Source organism: Plectropomus leopardus, chromosome 1 (genome assembly GCF_008729295.1).
Source record: "Plectropomus leopardus isolate mb chromosome 1, YSFRI_Pleo_2.0, whole genome shotgun sequence".
Taxonomy (NCBI): Eukaryota; Metazoa; Chordata; class Actinopteri; order Perciformes; family Serranidae; genus Plectropomus; species Plectropomus leopardus.
In genome coordinates this window covers 40152278-40172606 of record NC_056463.1, presented here as the reverse complement: position 1 = coordinate 40172606, position 20329 = coordinate 40152278, and the positions used below count along the sequence as shown (strand labels likewise).

General features: G+C 37.3%; 1 protein-coding gene across 1 annotated transcript in view; it reads right to left on the bottom strand.

Moving 5' to 3' along the window:
- The window catches only part of LOC121945596 (transmembrane channel-like protein 3), a 46262-nt gene extending 42852 nt beyond the window's left edge, over positions 1-3410 (bottom strand). The window contains exon 1 of the mRNA XM_042489855.1: positions 3289-3410. Within this exon, the coding sequence (XP_042345789.1) occupies positions 3289-3410 (122 nt within the window). The remainder of the gene's footprint in view (positions 1-3288) is intronic.
- Positions 3411-20329: the final 16919 nt, after the last annotated feature.

Below are 20329 nucleotides of genomic sequence, written 5' to 3'. Positions count from 1 at the left end.
CTACTGGAGAGCACACAGGGGCACAATGAAAGAGGCTTCACTCTGTTAGCATTGTGACAAAATTAAACATGAAAAATGGCATTTAAGGGATGGTATGAAAACATAATGGGCAAGGAGGGGACTAATCTTATGTTTCACTTAAATTTCACAAAATAAAACATTATTAAAGGAATACTTCAGCCACAAAGTATATTTGTGTATAAATTACTCATGCTGTTTGTATGTTTTCTCATAAAAAGTAATGACCCAAATTTGTACATATCCCACATATTTTGAGTGACTGCGATCACATGACCAGTGTGCTGATGGCAGTAAACAAGCCAGCTCGCCCAACGTTTTAATTTTTATGTTTTTAATGTATAGTATGGGTCTCCAAGATGAAGAAAGGATGCTAACTTGCATATGTCGGGTAATTTGTATAACTGGCAATTTTGAGGATGTTGAATCCATTACTGATATTTACAAATTCAAAATGTATGTTTTAAACCAGCAGCTGTACCACATGACAACATAAATCCTAATTTTTTTGTGATATACTGGGGTTGCCAGCATAATGTTATTTCACCATTTCTCACTCAGCAGCAGCTGCCTCTGGACTGCTGAATACCAGCTGGCAGCGTCCTTGTTGTCTGTTTGAAGCATTGTTAACACTGATATGCATGGAGGTGATCCCCAGCTTTCCAGTCTTTCGTATCTGCTCCTCCATCAGCCATCAGTGGCCAAACAGCAATATACATTGTATTTGTACCGGGAAACATCTTCTCATCAGCAACAAAGTCAGTTAGTAAATCAAGCTTCGGCCAGATCCAGTCAGCTGTGGTTACTTGCCCATGCCAAAGTTAGCACTTACTGCTTCCTGAGCCCCATTACTGTTTTGAAAGCAGTGGCCTACATGCTATATCATCAATTATAAAGCAGCCCCTGATTGGCTGCTGAAGTTTTCAGCTACAGAGCGGATCCCTGATTGGCTCAACTAGAGTGTGGTGGATGGAAAACCTTTAGGTTAACAGAAAGTCAAGACTGAGACAGAGAGAAACATACTGTTGAGCTCATGTCATCTTTTCATCGTTTCTGACAGTGTGGCGGAATAGGAGGTGCTCTGATCATTTTGGGTATAATTTTGTTTGTAAAAAAAAAAACTGTTTCAGGACATGTGTCCCACCTGTTGAATATTACTTGGTGCTATAACATTAAAGGAGATGGAGTTTCATGAGGTTTAACATAACTGGGCAGATGAGATTTGGAGTAAACCATAGCTACGTACCCACCATGAAATTATATATGAATATTCCACTAAAAATAATGTCCTGTATAATTTGTCAAAGAAAAAAAGATCATTTTGTGCTCAGATTAGAGCAGGTATACTGCAACTTCATACTGAAACTGGTAAGCATGGAGTATTGGAAGAATAAAGTTAAATTTACCCAATGTGTGACCTTAAAGAAATGGAAAATGAGTATCACTTTGTTCTGTATTGTCATTTTTTATCAAAAGATTTGTGATGAATTGTTTAGTAATACAGAGACTGAAATAGATTTGATAAATATTGATGACTCACAACAACCAACCAGTTTGAAAAAGAGACATTTAAGATAGCAACTCATTTAGAGAAAGCCTGGAACATGAGAAAGGGAGCATTTTTCCAGTAGGTGTATTATGTGTATTTGGGTATTTTTATTTGCCTATGTATTTCATTATTATTGTTATTGTTATTATTATTAATAAGAATTTTTAAAATATTATTTTTCCGAATAGAATTTTGAATTTGTTGTTCAGCTGTAATTATGATTTTTGGTCAGCGATACTGGAAGCTATTTTTGATGAAAACTGTACTGTGGACTATTGTTTTCTTTGTTGTAAAGGCGTCATATAATCCCATGGGGGATGGGCCACTGGGTGGCATAACACTAAAATAAAACCATTCGTTCATTCATTCATTTGCCATAACACTTGCCATTCTTACTTATTTATGTACATCAACTCAGCTTGGTGGTCTGTGAATTCACATGTATACTTTCTGCATTGTTCTATTCATGTGTTAATAAATATTGTACAATTTCCAACTGATCTGTTTTTTCAAGTATTGCAGAAACATAAAATAAAGTTACCTGTCTAATCCAGTCAATTCAGTATCCTTTATTATGTATAAATTAAAGTTTAAAAAAAAAAATCAACTGCTTTTCTGAAAAAATCAGAAATGGATTCATCCTCAATAACCTCCAAAACCATCCAGATAATGTCCAAATTGCCCAAGCAGTTGCTGAAATACTGTCAGTTTATGCAAATGTGCAAACTGGGCAAATCTGACATGAAGAGGGGGACTACAGCCAAAAGGAGAAACCTCTCTGAGCTAGACATGGAAATGCTGACATGCAAGGTTCAATATAACCGGCTGGTTCTATCTGGCAGCCTAAAAAGTGTCATCAAACCTTTCACCTTATGCATCTTCTTGGGGGTATAATAAATATTGTGCTGCTTAAGTCATAGAATACTTTGGCCTTGTAGGTTTGTTGCACTTCTTCGATTGTATTGTCTGTATTTTGTTATATATTTGTAACACGCGTGTTTGTAAAAGAAGACAGCTGCTTCAGTGACCTTTGTGTAGAATTAATCTGACATGGTATTTTTAAATATCTCAGTAAATGAGAGGAGAGAACGATAATTACATTTAAGAGGCAGGATGATTAAAGTGACATATTCAAAGAAATTACATAAATGATAACTCCTGTAGTATTCCATATTTTTTATCACCACAATGAAAGAGGACTTTTCCATGCAGGTAAAACTAAATTCACAGCTGGTTCCAAACATTTCCATTTCCATACAATTTTTACACTCACTGGATAGCAAATGAACCACATTATCACCAAATTATTATCAAAATATAACCAAATGGCTGAGTGATGCACTGATTACGCTCTACTACTTCAACTGTGTCCATGCAAAAGCTTTGTATTCCTTCATGTCCATTTTTAAAGCAAACATTAAATTCAGAAGTGACTCATATATTTATCAAACTGAGTCAAATTCTTTCATGTATGATTCACTAACAAGACCAAAAGGGTAAGAATGTTCAGGGAAGGCAGTCGGTGGTAACTGAGCACACAGCAAAGTCTTTGTAGTTTTACCCAATAATTAGATTGAGTAAATGACTAATTGTGTAACCTAAAGGATGTCGTTAAATGCTAAAAGAGACTGACAGACAGAGAGAGTGAGAGAGGGAGTGAGACAGACAGAGAAAAGCAGAAAGGCTTTCCTGATCAAATGAAAGAGAGTGAGCAGACTCACCCCTGCTGGTGGTCCTGGTAGGCTGAATAAATCCTTCTGGAGTTCTTCCTGATACTTTTGTGTCTCTTGGCTGCAGACAGAGACCTGCTGTTGCCAACCAAAGGTTCAGACACTGTGCTCATGCTGTCTCTGCTCACAGTGTGTGTGCACAACTGTGGTCAGGAAATCAGTGTGTGTGCAGACACTGTACGCTACTCAGCCTGGACTGGACTTGTGTGTGTGTGTGTGTGTGTGTGTGTGTGTGTGCGTAATGGAGCTACCTGCTGCTCTGGAGCTCCAATGGAGAATCTCACACTACAGCAGGATAGACTGAAACACACACACACAGACATCAGGCCAATCACTGCCACTCTGCCTGCTTAAAGGGACAACACCAAAGTGCAACACCAAGTGGATTGTTGGGTTTTACAGGGAGAAAAAACAAGTTGATTAGTATGATTCTATGAAAAACAAAAAAAGAAAATAAAGAAAATAACAAAATATCATTAGGTCACTGGCAAAGTTACTGGTTGAAACATGTACACAATACGTATGTAACAGTGGAAGGACCCTCTTGGAATGCAAGGAATTATTATTTTACTCCCCAATGACTCGCATCTTTGGAGGTCTAAATATGCCCAGAAACTCATGAAAAGAGGTATGCTCGTCCAGCCTGGCAAAAAATTTTGTGTTTTGGTGGTTTCGGAAACCGGCATTGCAACATGGCTCCACAGTGTCACCTAACGTGTAGCCCCAATGGCCAGTTTAACCTACATTTACAAAAATTGGTACACTTATATTTCATGCCCAGATGCACAAAAAAGCCTCTTGGACTCAACCCCAAACCCGAAAGGAAGTCAGCCATTTTGAATTTTGTGCTGATTATTGGCGATTTCAGGCCTTGGAATTTTGCAAATTTGTCCTACAGGATTAACCCGATCAACTTCAAATTTGGTGTGTCCAATCCTAACCCCTTCATGATTTAAAGGATTTAAAGGTCAGCCCAAAACATTTGCGTTTTTCCCGTGGCGCAGCATACAATTTTGATGTCTCGCCATAAAACAGGACATTGTTGTAACTTTGGTGTACATTGTCCGATCTGCCATGAATAAGGATCCTGCACTGAACACATTTGTATGACAATATTCACTAGTCGTAATAGTGCCACCTACTGGCAAGAGCAAGTAAGCCTTGAGGGACAATTATCATTGGATTTACAAGATATTTACATGGTTTGGTCTACGAATTATGTACACCAAGATGACATGGAACTTATGTCCCCTGCATTGCTACCTAATTGCCAAGTACTACACTATGTGAAATATCTCACTCCATGGTCCAATCTCTCTGCGTGCATTATCCGACTTTCACAGTCATGAACAACTGCTTTAGTTGGTGTCCCATCAGTTGCAGCTTTAATTATTATTATTATTCATTATTACTACTATTATCATTACTGTATTACTATTTTAGAGACTTTTTTGTCTAGTTATTATCATTATTATTGTATTTATATTATATTTTACACACTTACACTCAGTGCATAATACATATTTATGATTTTTGAATATTCACATATTAGTCCTAGTTTTTTTATTATTACTGTATTTCTACTTAATTTTTTTACATACATTGTGCTGGTTTCTGTTGTCTATAATTCTCTTTGCTGGCATCAGAGTGACTGTAACAAACCACAGTTTCCCCCCGGGGATCATTTAAGCATTTCTGATTCTAATTCTGAATATATTATAATTCACCAGGACAGATGGGATGCAAACCCTAAGACTCAGGGACAGAGGTGAGCTAATTAATGATCTTTGTCTTCAGGTAAATCACAGGTTACAGGGCTCAGAGCCAGATGGGCAGATCTGTCAAACAGAGCCTTTAAACTGGCTCATTGGCAGCAAATAGGTCTCATCTCAGACCAGGTTTAGATGAGAATAAGAAAGGTCTTTTCTCTGCATTTTTAAAAAATTTGCTTGAATATAACTTTGTGAGAATGATCTTCACACAAATGCACAAAAGCAATGGATAATGGTGTAGTATGCATGTCAGGCCAGGGTATGTGATTCTCAGTCATCAACGTCATGACTGAAGTGTTAAGCTAAAGTCAACTGGACTTGGTTTAGATTCTTGGAGCAAATTAATTCAGTTTTTTAACTTGCAAGGAATCATGCATTTTGCAAGCTATAGAGTCTTCCTAACGTCATCTGCATAATCCGCCAGTGAAGGCATTCAGGTTTGATTTGTAAAAAACTACTGTTTGGACCCACTAGTGAACTGTAAAAGCAGCAATATTTATCACATAGCATAATGCAAAAGTGAACTAGTGGGGTCATCAAGGGGGATGCTAGAGGAAGCAATTTTTATTAAAATGGTCAAAAAAAAGGTTGGGAGCTACTGTGGCTCAGAAGTAAAATGGAAAGTAGAGTATCCAGCACATTGTCATCCCAACTTGTCACATGGTGACGCTCTGTGAGTGACCTTCTGCTTCTACTTATGATGTTTTGGGTATCCTTCTGCATCAGCTGTTTATGCTCTGGGATGCTGTTACTGTGATGTCAACAAAAGAACATGATGGGATGATGCAGCACATGGTTATGTTTAGACAACACAAGCACATGGCAACCAGCGCCGGGGGATCAACAAATGCACATGCTCGCACAGATGGCTCGGATTAGGGGAAGTAGGCACATGGTAAGGTGTAGATAACATCACATTCAGATAGAAACAAACACTGAACTCCCGTATTAAAGTCTGCTGATTGTTGGATCCCTGGGATGCCCTTACACTCTTTATTTTATGTTGTCACTGGCAGCGTTTGAACCTGATGCTGTCCTCCTGCATTTCATGCACATGCGACAGTTTCAGTTCAGCTGTGTTTTGTAGTGACACCACCCATGCATGTATCATGTGGATGCAGCAGGTGCCATCCGGCCATCTGCTAGCATATAATAATAACACAACCAACTCTGTCCAGTCACTTTGTCACCTGACGCTGTCCAGCTGTGTTTCATGTGAAAGCTGCTTTTTGGCATTGCACACTTATGCCAAAAACACTGACAAAGGGGCACTATTTTATGAGTTTGGAATAAGGACAGACTGAAGCCATAAAGTCTATTTGCTTATTTATTCAAAGTTTTTAGATTTTGAACAAATTGAAAATTGCACCAAATTTGACACTGCACATCCTTGGATTGCCAGCAATACACCCCACAGCTGAGAAGTAGTGTGGATGAATTGTTAGCAAGATATGTGAAGGACACACTAGCACTACAGAGCTTCCTTGTTTATATAATTAGAATATACAACCATTCTAAGAGCATGAGGCTTTCTTTGCCACAGTAATAATGTGATGAGTCTTATGTTCACTTGGCTCCTGACTCTGTTTAACTATCACTGAAGCTCAGGAGCAGAGGTATTGTAGACCCTAATGAGGCCTTGAAGACCTGACAGATGTCTCCTGTTTAACTGCTGGCTGACTTTTTTTTTTTTTTTTTACTTTTTTCAAATTAATGAAGTTATAGCTAGGAATATTTTACACATTTGCTCCAATAGATCCCCCTAAATAACATGTAAAAGTAAAAGTAGTGGTAGTACTACACTGTTAGAAGTTAAAGTCCTTCATTTAAAATGACATACAAGCACAAAAATATCAGCATCAATATTCAGTATTATGTGTCTTGTCAATACTAATAACAACTACTAATATTTTTGACATTACGATTCGTTATTCATCTGGAAAGTAAAACCATTTTTGAGCAACACAATTTAATTTTAAGTGACTAAGGTGTGCAGGGAAGAGGCAACCTAATTTTTCACTTTTCAGCCTTTTTCTCAGAGATTTTTTTTATCTGTGTCTGTAATATTTTCAGGTAAACAATCTACATATGGAACTACAACTATCACAAACCATTTCAAGATTTTAAATGTCTGTGGACCCACCAGAGAAGTTATTAATCACACTTACTGTTCTACTTTGAACACATGTTCTCATGAGTTTTCAGACAAATAACAGATATGAGGAAAATGTCTGAAGCTTGTGTAATTTATAAGCTTAATTTAAAACAGAACTTTGGCAAGTAACTTCCTTTGTGTCATGTCTGCAATTTCCTGCAGATGGCGATCAACAGTAAACTGTGTATAATTCCCAGAGGGAGAAGGGTGTCCTCAGGTGCTGTTGCTGCATTTCTCACAGCTTTATGAATCAGTTTTGCTTGACTGTGTCTCAGCGTTTACAGTCCTGGAGCACATGTGTGAGCTAAGCCTCTCAGTTCAGAGGAGCACATCTGTCTCAGAGCTCTGAAGACCAATTACAAGATAACGGCTTCTTTGACCTTGCTGAGAAGTAGAGGTCGTACAACCAGTCACACTCATGAGTCCGATCAGCTTTAAATGATATTACCTTCGGTCACCAGCACCACACTCTACACCTTGACTTATATGGCACACTGAGGTGTTCCTGTTGTTTGTTTGTTTTCTGCAGATAATTGTGTAGATATCATCAGTCATCACAGTTTATGGATTATTAACCACCTTTACTGTAAATCATGCAGCTGAATGTCATCATCAACGCAGCTTGTCCTCAGTCCCCCAGAGGAGTGGACAATAATTTCAAACTGCATTTTCCCTCTGAAAGTGATATGATGAGAGCTTTGCTCACAGGCCTGTGTGATGCTATTAGTCTACTCTGAATTTCTAAAATAGAATGTCTGCATCATATTGACCAGTGGATATTAGGTTGTGTCTGCTGCTGCCCTTTTTCTCACCTGAAATGTGATCAATATCATTACCCATGAAAACTGATTAGATTTCATACATTTGAAATTACACATTGTTGGGGTTTGCAAAGTATATTTTTATGTACCTTAAATCTATACATATTAATTGCCTTTATAAACCATAATTTTATTGAAGTTTTCACTGGTTTCATTTCTATGGGGTGTCGTTTGTAAAAAATTGAATAGCCGTTTTTTAACTGATATATTTTAAATATTTAGTTCCTTTTATTCACATTAAGCAATTTTTTTCATACAAAAGAGACATATTTGATTATGTTCATAGCTGAAAGAAATTTTGGAAAACATGTACATTAAATGTTATGTCTAAATGTTAAATATTATATCGAAATCTAAATGTTAAATAGCATATCTAAATATTATATCTAAATCTAAACGTTAAATATTTATCTACATATGAAATCTAAATGTAAATCTTATAAGTTGAATCTAAATGTTTATTTTATATCTAAATATCAAATCTAAACCTAATAATATAAGATATATCTGAATGTTAAATCTAAACCTAACTATTAAATTTATATCTAAATGTTGAATCTAAAGCTAAATGTTTATTTTATATCTAAATGTCAAATCTAAACCTAAATTTTTGTTTTATATCTATGTTAAATCTAAACCTAAATCTTTAATTCATATATAAATGTTAAATGTAAATCTTAATGTTTATTTTATATCTAAATGTTAAATCTAAACATAAATATTAAATGTTAAATCTAAATCTAAATCAAAATCTTAAAGTGTCGCTGTTTGTAAAGCTAAATATTTAGAAAATATGCAAACTATGTCAATTCCAACACCCCTTGAACTACCCTGGAACTGGCACTCTGCCACACCCCTTCTTGGGGATAAGTGAAAGGGACCCATGAATCTATTATAAATCCGGATACAGCCGTGGGGGCGGGGCCTCATTCATTCCTATGAGAGCTGCACAGTACTGATGGTCAAATGAAGCCTCATGAAACATTCAACAACAGTTGAAAGCATATAACATTGCCTTTGCTTGACCTTTCTTCTTGTCTTTTTTTTTGAACAATAGCGCCATCCAGTTGGCTCAGAAAAGAAAGAAAACGGTTCACAAGGCTTCATTTGGCCATCACTACTGCACAGTGCTGAGCGAGGTTCTGCTGCCTATTTAGCTTGACGCCAGGAGCTCTCAGCCTTTGGATGTAAAGCCTTAAAAGCTTTACTTTCAAATGTCAGACGTCCAGAGTTTGACTTAAATGTTCTTGTGACTGTGGAGATGTTATTTATGCTTCATAATATTAAGTATTTGAATAGATCAAGGTTAAAGTTTTGAGTCCTGCTTTATTAAAACTGTTAAGTCTAGTTAACAGATTGGATTGAATATTATATTAACAAAATATAATTAAAATAATAAGAAGAAGAAGAATAAAAACTTTTCTGTCTGTCATGCTTTACATTTCATCTTGCTTTAGGGAGCAAGGAGCAAACTGAAAGCTTCATAAAGCTGCATAGTGAGAACAACCATCTGTTCACCGGGGCCAAAAACACCGCCAATGTGGGATGGAGGTAAGGCAATAATAAATAGCCCTTTTGTATTATATACATATTGAATGTTAAAGTTACTTAAATTAACCCAAATCCTTCACAAAGCCCAAACTAAAATGATAATCTAAAGAACAAATGGCATCATGTAAATGTTTAATTGAGAGATTTTGTGTCTGTCCTGATGTCACCTTTATATGAATAATCTCTGCGTCCCTGTTATTATGATCACGTGTTTGCCTTTTCTCTTTCTTCTGTCTGTGTTTAGAACAATCCTGGAAAAAATGGGCCTGGAGGGGAAAGTTGAGCCCCAACAGGCAAAAAAAATGGGATAATCTGAAAAAAATACAAAATATGTACAGGTTTGGATGATGATTTCAAAACTAAATTACATTCGTTTTACGCATTCCAGTTAATAAATTCTCTGTAATGCTGTAAAGCCCTCCGAGGGTAATAATAATGGCCTTTTTAAATAAAATTGAGGGGGTCAGCGGGAAGCCCACCGCAGCAACTTGGCCCTGGTTTGTCCTCATGGACAAGGTGTTAGGACAGAGGCCTTCCATGGCTCCCCCTGTCCTATGGCCTCCATCCCTGAGGACACACCAGGGCCAAGTGACCAGGAGGAGGAGGATGATGATGATGAGGAGGAGAGCCAGCCAGGGCCAGTGAGGAGGAGAAAGAGAGGGAGAGAGGATGAGCTCCTTAATTTGATTAGGGAGGATATGAGGCTGCAGAGGGAGGCAGAGGAGAGGAGAGCACAGGAGAGCAGAGAGAGGATGGAGAGGCTCTTCTCTCTGCTCAAGAGAATGGTGGACAGACAGTAATTTTTTAAAAACTTTTTTGTTTGTTCATATTATTTATGAGTTTTATATTTTTGATTTAAATTATTTTTGTAGAGTTTATTGTTCATTATCGCTTGATCAAAGTAAGTGGTTTTCTTATGATTAGTATCAGGTTATCAATCACTTCATTAATTTGGAATATATTAATTAATAGAAATAAAGTGAAACAAAAATACAGCAAAATACATTGTAGAAATTAATGTGCTGCACATTAACTAAACAATGTCGGACATCAATGTACATTTGAATATTATAACCTGACATCTCAGCACTTTATTCAACAAATAAACAAATAAAAACCCCGATACAAGACATCACAATAGTTTATAAGATTAGCGTTAATGTCACTTCTTGGTAGAAAATGTATACAGGTATGCTAGTTACCCCTAACTGTTATCTAGCTAATGATAACATTACTTTGGGTTAAAATAACAGGTTTACCTCTCCATGGTCTGCTCTCAGCCGGAGATAAATCAGCCGGAGATAAATCAGCTGTCGACGCTGACGCTGACAGAGGTGCTTCTCCTCTTCCTCCAGCAAAATATAAATTAAAAAAAATAAAACTACGAATTCAGGCTCCATCATTTCTTTCTTTCCTTTGTTTGACTTCTTTTTCCCTTTCTCTTCTCTCTCTCCAGCGCGCGAGCCTTGACAGCAGAACTCCTTTGTGACGTAGGGTAAGGGCGGGAACATCTGGTGACCCAACCAGGAAATCCTCCGAAGGCTAGACCGTCGAGTTTAACAGCCCGGAGGTGCCTCTGAAGGCCAAGTAGGCTGTGTCCTCCGTAGGATGCAGACCCTGAATTGGGACACAACTAATGAAAGCTCTTTTTCAGGGTTTAGAAAAGTGTAAAATACCTGAATCTACTGGCCCAAAGAGCATGCGTAGTAGTCCCTAACTTATCAGGGAATCATATCGTAATCAGGAGCAGAGAAATTTAATTAATAGAATCAAAAATGTTGTTAGGCATCATTGTTTAATGCAGTTAAGGTTGTATGGCTGCAGTTTGGAGCCTCTTGTCTTATGCCCTCTCTCACCTGGTGCACTGAAAACGAGAGAGCTCCAGGCTCCAAGCTGTTAGCTTTTATATTTCTGGGGCCGGCTTGTTTGAGAGTGAGATGCAGCAGAGAGGCAGCGCCAATGAGGAGAGGGAAGCCTCTGAAGAGTTGAATGACAGACAATAACAATTGCTTTGATTTTTTTTTTTTTTATCATTCTACCACGGTTAAAAAGTCTTTGTTACTCTCATGAAACAATCCCTTTTGCAATTGTTTTAGCAAACGAAGTAATTGGAGAGAGGGAGGCTGGTAGTAAAGGAACTTAGCGCTCGAAAATAAATGCAAGGGATCTGAGTTCAGCAAGCACAGAGAAGGCAGGTGAAAAAATGACAATTATCAACCATAATGGCTATATGACTGTAACTTTTTTAAAAACAAGTGTAAGGCTGGCGCCTCAGAGTTACAATTAGGCCTTAATGATGAAGGCCTTTTCTACCTCAGTTAGGTTCCTGGTATTAAGTCATTCCCCAACCTCTTTCTCTGCAGGGTTGAAAAAGGTACAAAACAATAGAAAATAAAAAATATATATATATATATATATATATATATATATATAATATATATATATCTATATATATATATATATATATATATCTTAAACTTGGATTACAGACATTGAAATTACAGAACACAAAAGTTCACAAAGATCACCTGCATGCTGCACCACAAATACCCAGAAGTGCATTGGTCTTCAAATCTAGACAAATTACAGTATTGCAGCTCTCATAGGTTGGACAATATAAAGAAGATGCAGTCTTTCTCAACTTAAAGGTCACAAAACTCCACTTATTGTGGATAGTAAGAGACTGTAAGGCTCCAATACTTATGGCTATCTGATGTTTACTCTCTTTAAGTTCATATTGCTACCCAAACAGCCAAACATAAATGTTTTCCTATTATGTAAAATATGAACTTAATTATAGATGAAATTAGACTAGAATCCCGGTGTGTGATATGTAACTTGGTGCTTGCATAAGAGCATAATAATAGTTGTCCATAATCTTAATGTGATTAATCTAAAACTTAATTAATTAATTATTGACAAGATAATTTCTTCTTACTTTGTTACAAGACTAATTAAATCGAAAGAGACATAAAACTTCTTTTTTCAGTCTTCCTGACTGACAGCAAATTTATCGCACCAGTCACTCACTGTGGTATACTTAATGAAGGCTACTAAAAGTGAAATTAATGAAAAAGAAGGTTAAGGTTAAAAAGGAGCGATGCAGAAACATTAACATTCTACCGTAACCATCCATTTCACCATGTACAACAAATTTCCATCTTATGAATTTGTGATTGCCGTCTATGTGCCAAATATAGTTCGGAAAAGGCACAGTATATACTTGCCTTTGTATTGTTGTTCTTCTCCGAGACTCAACACTGGCTCTGTCAACCCATTTTACAGTCTCTGAGACGACGTCTCTGCACTATAATGTTTCTTGCATGTGAATGTCCATTAAGCATAATTTCTCCAGTATGAGGATGTTCTGCCCTAACCTCTGTTATGGTTGCATCAAATTCCTCATCAGAGATGTTTGAATATTTTGTTTGCCTAATGTTGTATTTCCGCATAAGCTTGTATAATTTTGGTCTGGAGATCTGCAGGACTGAAGCAACTTCGGAAAGAGTTGGTCCAAGCAGCAACAAACCCTTCATGTCCTCTTTGGTAATGATGCCAGTCCTCTCCTTGGAAAAAGAAGGAAAAAGACAGGTACTAGTGCAAGTGCTTCTTATTTTCTTATGCACATATTTTATCACAACTTCACCTACAGATCTCAGTGATGTAACAGTGGCGGAAAAAATGAGTGCGTCAGTGGCCACTGCTTGTGGGTTACCCTGTGGTGCAGAGACCTGAAGCAAGAGCACATACATAAAATTAGACATTAAATCAAAAATCTGTGCAAATTGCAACAATAATTATCAATATCTGTGCCCTGCATTTCATGATCATTAAAGTTGTTGATGTCAGCGATACACCAAAGGGAAGGTCCTTACCTTTCACTTTTTATCCTAAAAATCCTACCCCCAAACCCCACAAAGTCTTCATTACTTTAACTGTGCTTATTGCATGAAAAAACATCTAAATTGAGCTTTTTTGTAAAAAAAAAAAAAAAAAAAAACAAACAAAAAAAAAGAGATAAGGAATTTTCCCTATTTTATATATGAACTTCACCTACAGATCTCAGTGATGCGACAGTGACTGAAAAGTTGGATGTGACAGAGGCCACTGCTGAGGGTGCCTGTGGGTTATTCTGTGTTGCAGAAACCTGAAACAGGAGCACATACTTCATATTAGACATTATTAAAAAGCTGTTTAACTTCAGCTGCATAGTTGTTGTTAGAGCAGTCTATTATTGTACATGGATGTTGCTGCAAATATTCTGCATATCATTAAGATAATATCCCCTCACACCCCAACACAGTCTCTTCCTTCTGTTTCTGTGTTAACTCAGGCAAAAAAAGGTCAGGTACATATATATTTTTTTTAATTATCACATACAGTCCGATCTCAGAACAAGATCCCATGTCATAGGGTTTGGGTTGGCGATTTGGACCCCATGTTTGTGGTTGTGCATCACCTTACTAACACTCTTAATGTTGAGCTTTCCATTCATTTGTCACTCATCTGTGCGTGTTGATGTGGAATGCATTGCAGTACATTTGCCTATTAAATTAATAATTAATACAACACACTGAGACAGAGACATAGCACATTTTTGCCCAACCTGTATGTTTGACAGTGTTTTGTTTGATCAGGAACAGGAACTCTCCAGGCTCCTCTCCATGTGGCCGTCATGTTAATTATTAGTGAGGAGTGTCATCAAAGGCCTATATTGATTCAGCTTGACATTGACACTGAGTACCAGTACACTATTTGCCCTGAAAGTACACAAACCCATCCTTAACCACACAGTCATTGCATATATACTGTATATGTGTGTGGGTTCTTGTACATGCTACATAGTAAGGACCAAAATAACTAAATAAAAATTTTGCAGCAGAGTGAGGACATTTTTTAAAAGTGGGGACATTTTATCCTCATATAATTTACTTATAAAAACTGAGAGACTTTCTTACTTTTCCAGTCTAGTTGCCTCTAAAAAGCATAACCCAAGATTTTTGCTCAGTGCGATTAACAGTTTAATAAATCCTGCCCCAACTACTGTATGTGTCACTTCTTCAGAGGTCTGTGGGAAGTTTTTAAAGTATTTTGTTGAAAAAATAGATAAGATTAAATGATCAATTATTCCTATTCACTCACCCCTTGCCTTACCTGAGCCATCACCCTCCCCCACACTATTGGATAAGTTTGCCCAAGGATATAGTGGAGATTGTGTCCAGTTCGAATCTCACTAACTGTAAATCGGACATTCTGCCATCCAGGTTTTTCAAAGAGGTTTTGTAAATGATCGCCCCTTTTTCACTTTTTCTGGCCTGGTACTGGATTATTTCAAACAGGTCTGTATCCAGCCTCTCCTGAAGAAACCTGGTTTAGATCCAACACTCCCCTCTAACTACCTACCCAGAGTCGCTTCATCTCCGTTTGCTCCAATGGACCGTTTTTTGTTTTTTTTTTCAAAGATGGCAGATCATAGAGAGCCTCAATAGTTCCCAGAAGTAGCATTAATTGCTAGCGGCGCAATGGAGTTACAGCAGGAAGACCATTTGTGATGGGCTTTAACAGGGTAAGATGTCTAAAAAATGGTTTTTCATATTATCAGCATAGTTTAGCTAAAGTCACATCTGCATTAAAACATGATATTGGATTTTCTGCCACTAAATTAGTCAATTTACGAAGCCATAACAGACATACTAATGGAGTAAGCTTAAGTTAGTACACTGTACTGAATATACTGAACACATTTCGTTAGCCGCTAACAGCCTGTCAATTTAAAATGTCCTGCTTTTGAGTAGTTTTATCTAAGATTGGGGAGTTAAAGGGGAGAAAGCTTGTGTAAAGGGAGGGAGCTTGTGTGATTTATTTTACAGCTCAGCTTTGTTAAAGATAACATGGTGCTTGATAGGAGAGTGCTATTTTGTGATATATGTTAGTATTGATATGGATTAAGAGTGCATATTTGAGACTAATAAATAATGTAAAACATTACTGTAAACAGAAACATAATTTAAGGGTGAGTGTTTTTTGCTTTGTGATTCTGTTGACTCCATTTGTCTTCATTATGTTTCAGCTCAGCTGATTTTCCATTGATGGCAAAGGGAGGGAAGCTGAAACACCTAAATGAGATTACAGGGTAAATCATTTAGAAAAATGAAACATACTAGGCTTAATGGGGAATTATTCTAAATACTGAAATTGTTACACTACTGTATTATATTATTTTTTATTATGGTGTTATATATGTAATCTTGTTATTGTATATTGGTAACTAACAATAGGAGCACTGGGTGCTGGAGGAACTATTTCAAAGCTGGTTATAAAAACACAGAAGGCTCTATTTTAATGCAGTTCATTAACGTATAAATCCAGTAGAGGGTAATATTACACAGCCTGATGAAGGCTCTCCTCTGGAGCACAGATCTGACTAATTCATGCATTCACATGCAGCGGTTTACACTTTATATTGAAATCACTCTCTTATATTAACAGTAGTTTGACAACATAGACCAATGAAGTAGCCTAGACCTTTTTAAACAAATGAAAAAGCTTGGACACAGGGATGGGCAGATTGAAAAGAAATTATTAAAAAAGGATCAATATTTGTAGGCCTTTCATATGAAACACTATAGACAAATGCTGAGGCTAGGACAGCAAAAGCTAATTTCCAAGCGAGTAATTCACTATATGTAACCTAACTAAAGTCTCATAACTGAAGTTGGGGAACAAACACACCTCATCTCCCAAAATGGTTTCCTCCCCAGGCCTATAAAGTTATGTCTGACCCTCTCTCCTGTCCTTTTCTCCCTCCCTCTTTCAGCAGAAGAGCTACACAGGATTTAATGGAGCCTGGAGACTCCTGCACTAAGACAGCACCCTCATCCTGAATGTCAGCTTCCTGTCTTCTGCAAGCCTTTCACTGTTTCTTATTTTTATTAAACCATGTACAAGGCTTCCCAATGATGTGCTCTTTGTTTGGGTAAAATGTTCTAATGCAGTTTTTAATAATGATAACCTCACATGTTTTTTGTAGTTGTAATCTTTGGTGAGTGTAAGACTACTTTTGCTGGCACTATTCAACAATATTTTCCTCATCTGCGATTCAGCGTGCCTTTCTCTTCACAAGTGGATCATCCCCGTGCAGCACAGCAAAACATGGTGGAGACTATCTGAGAGGACACCACAAAAGAAGGACATATGCCAACTGCTTGATGAGCTATTTATGTTTCTGAGTTTATTAGTTATTAATGAAATTAATTAATTAATCAGTAGAACAACAAAGAAATAAAATACATGTTTATATATAAGCCATAAACAGCAACCTGCTCCTTAGCCATGGTAAGTCTAAAATATGTCAGCCTTACCATATATGTCATATCCACATCACTCATATTTATACTATAAATAAATGTAATTATACATTTTATGCTATATATATATGTATACTATATATACACACCATATACTATATATGTATGTGTGTGTGTGTATAATATATATACATATATATTTAATTTTTATTATTTATGTTTTACAATACATTTTATGTTTTTGTATTTTAATCATATTTAACCCGTATTTAGCACTCAGTTACTTTTTCTGTTGCCTCTGACTCTTGAGCTGCTGAAAGGTGTGAATCTCCTGAGTGTGACATTAATCAGGCTAATCTAACCCTAGCTGTTAACATTAATCTTCAAATATAAGCATGTTTTACTTTAAAAAAAACAATATAATAATGAAACTACATACAATGCACTATATGTGTATATGTGTATATTGTAAATCAATGCAGTTATTGACTGCTATTTAGCGAAAATCTTAGTTTTGTCTCTCCATATAATGTATTCAAATGGCCAGCCAGACACTTCCGGGAACTATTTGAAGCCTCCATGTGTCACGTGACACCTGAGCATTTTGAACTTCCGTTGTCAGTACTCTGTTTATTCTAGTGCACTATACCTACCTATTGCCGAAACAGTAGTTGCTAAGCAACTTTTAAAAATAATCCCTGAACATACCATATTTGACAAATTCCAATCTTGTTTCAGAAAGAACCACAGTACAGAAACAGCCCTTCTTAGAGTAACTAATGAACACAGAATCAGGGAATCACACTATTCTTATTTGTTGGACTTGACTGCTGCATTTGACACAGTCTATCATAATATTCTGCTCAACAGACTCAGGCACTGGGTCGGGTTAAGTGGAACTGCTGTTAACTGGTTTGCTTCTTATTTATCTAACTGAGAATTCAAAGTTACTATTGACAGTTTCAGCTCTTCAAATGCTTTGATAACATGTGGTGTCCCACAGGGCTCAGTACTTGGCACAGTTTTTTTCAGTTTGTATTTATTACCCCTTGGCCATATTATTCGCCATTTTGGCTCAATGTCCTACCATTGTTACGCTGATCATTCCCAGTTCTACGTCTCATTTCAAACTCGAACACTTTAGAGTCCCTCAATTGCTGCCTTGCTGCGGTCAGAGACTGGATGGCCTCAAAGTTTTATCAACTCAACACAAATAAGACTGAAGTCCTGGTTTTTGGGTCACACTCCAAACAGTATCATCTCCCACCTTCAAGGACAACAACAACCTATACACAACAAACAGCTAGAAACTTGGGAGTGTTTTTTGATAACAATCTTAACTTCAGTCAGTACACAAAGGGTGTTCAGTTCTACTATTTACAGATCAGAAATATTGCTGAAGTTAAAGCAATGTGAAACAAAAACATAGTTGAACAACTTATCCACACCTTTATTTTCTCCTGTTTAGATTACTGCAACTCTTTATTCACTTGCCTGAATGATACCTCAATTTACAGTTTACAGCTGGTACAGAATGTAGCAGCACGGTTCCTTACAAACACTCAACACAGGGAACACATCACTCCAGTCCTGGCGGAAGTACACACTGACTTCCCATTCCCCACTTCCAGTGGCAGGCGCTCAGGAGGCATCCTGATCAGACGCCCTAACCACCTCAACTGGCCCCTTTCGACGCAATGCAGCAGCGGCTCTACTCTGAGCGCCTCCAAGATGTCCAAGCTCCTCACCCTATCTCTAAGGCTGCGCCAAGCCACCCTCCGGAGGAAGCTCATCTCGGCCACTGGTATCCGCAATCTCATTCTCTCGGCCACTACCCAGAGCTCATGCCCATAGGTGAGGACTGGAACATAAATGGACTGATAAATCAAGAGCTTCGCCCTCCAGCTCAGCTCCTTCTTCACCACAACAGTCTGATGCAACTCCTGCATCACTGCGAATGCTGCACCAAACCGTTTGTCCATCTCGGTGTCCAGCCAACAGAACCACATCATCCGCAAAAAGCAGAGACGCAATTCTGATGTTCCTAAACTGGACCCATTCCTTCCCCCGGCTGCGCCTTGAGATCCTGTCCATGAAAATCACAAACAGGATCAGAGATAAGGGACAACCCTGGCGGCCGACACCAACTGGGAACGTGTTTGACTTCAATGGTATTTAGTTGTGACAGTTAAGTTTAGGGTTCAGGGCTAGGGAATGCATTATGTGAAAGAGGGTCCTCAAAAAGATATAAGTACAAGGGTGTGTGTGTGTGTGTGTGTGTCTGTGTGTGTGTGTGTGTGTGCGCGCGTGCGTACGTGTGTGTCATTATAATTTTAAGAAAGCAAAACTTTCTGATAATTTTTTTTTTAAAAAAGCAGTTCATTGTTGCAGTTTTCGAAATGCCTTTTGATATGCAGTGGTGGATGAAGTACCTGAAAGCCATACTTGCGTTAAAGTACACATACTTAATCAAAAGTTGACTTAAGTATGGAGTTAAAGTCAAGCAAATAAGCTTGATTTCTTTCAAAACCATGGGAAGAAGGAAAGAACAAGTAAAGAAGAAATCAACCAAAAATATCAGCAATCAGTAATATGTGAAACATTTCTTATCAAGTTGCTCATTGACTTTTTTTTTCATTTTTTGAAAGGAACTGTACTAAACCTCTCAGGGTTCTTAGTTTTAAATACTTGTGAAAGGCAAAGTAATATTACTCTGTTATATTACACCACTTTGAATGTTGAGTTGTACCTGAAGTAGAAGCACAGAAGGGTTAAACAGAAGTGCTGACACAGGTTGTAGTTTTGGTTGAAGTATAAGGGCTGGATGAAGGTGTGCCAGTTCACCTGTAAGAACTGAAAACAGATAGTTATTTCAAGTGTAAGCAGTAACTGGAGCTGTAGTGTCAGCTCAAGTCTAAACACTGAAAGCCGCTGAAGTGCCAAAAAGAGTTTGAAATGCTGAAATGTTAACACTAAGTCCAATGATGAGTAGGAGGATAAAGCAGCTGAACTGTCAGTTGAGTTTGTTTAATAATAAAATGTATCTATAAAGCATATTTTTCTTAACACGTCTACAAAGTGCTTTTCAGACAAGCAACTGATTAAAAACAAAGAGGGGATAAAACAATTAAATAAAATTCAAACAACACAGTAATCATATATTAAAACTGGGAGAAAAAAGGTATAAAAAGTAGCATACAATGGCCGCAAAAGGATGATAAAATCTAGCAACAGCCACATATTAAATATTAATAATGCTTTCCTACAATAGAAAGTCTTAAGAAGAAATTTAAAAGATGTTAATGATGTAGTGAGTTTGATCTCAGTGGGCAAAGTGTCCCACATGTAAGGATCTGAAGGACCAGTTAGTGTGAAGCTGCAGAAAACAGCTGAAATTTAGTGTCACTGATTAAAAAATTAAACATA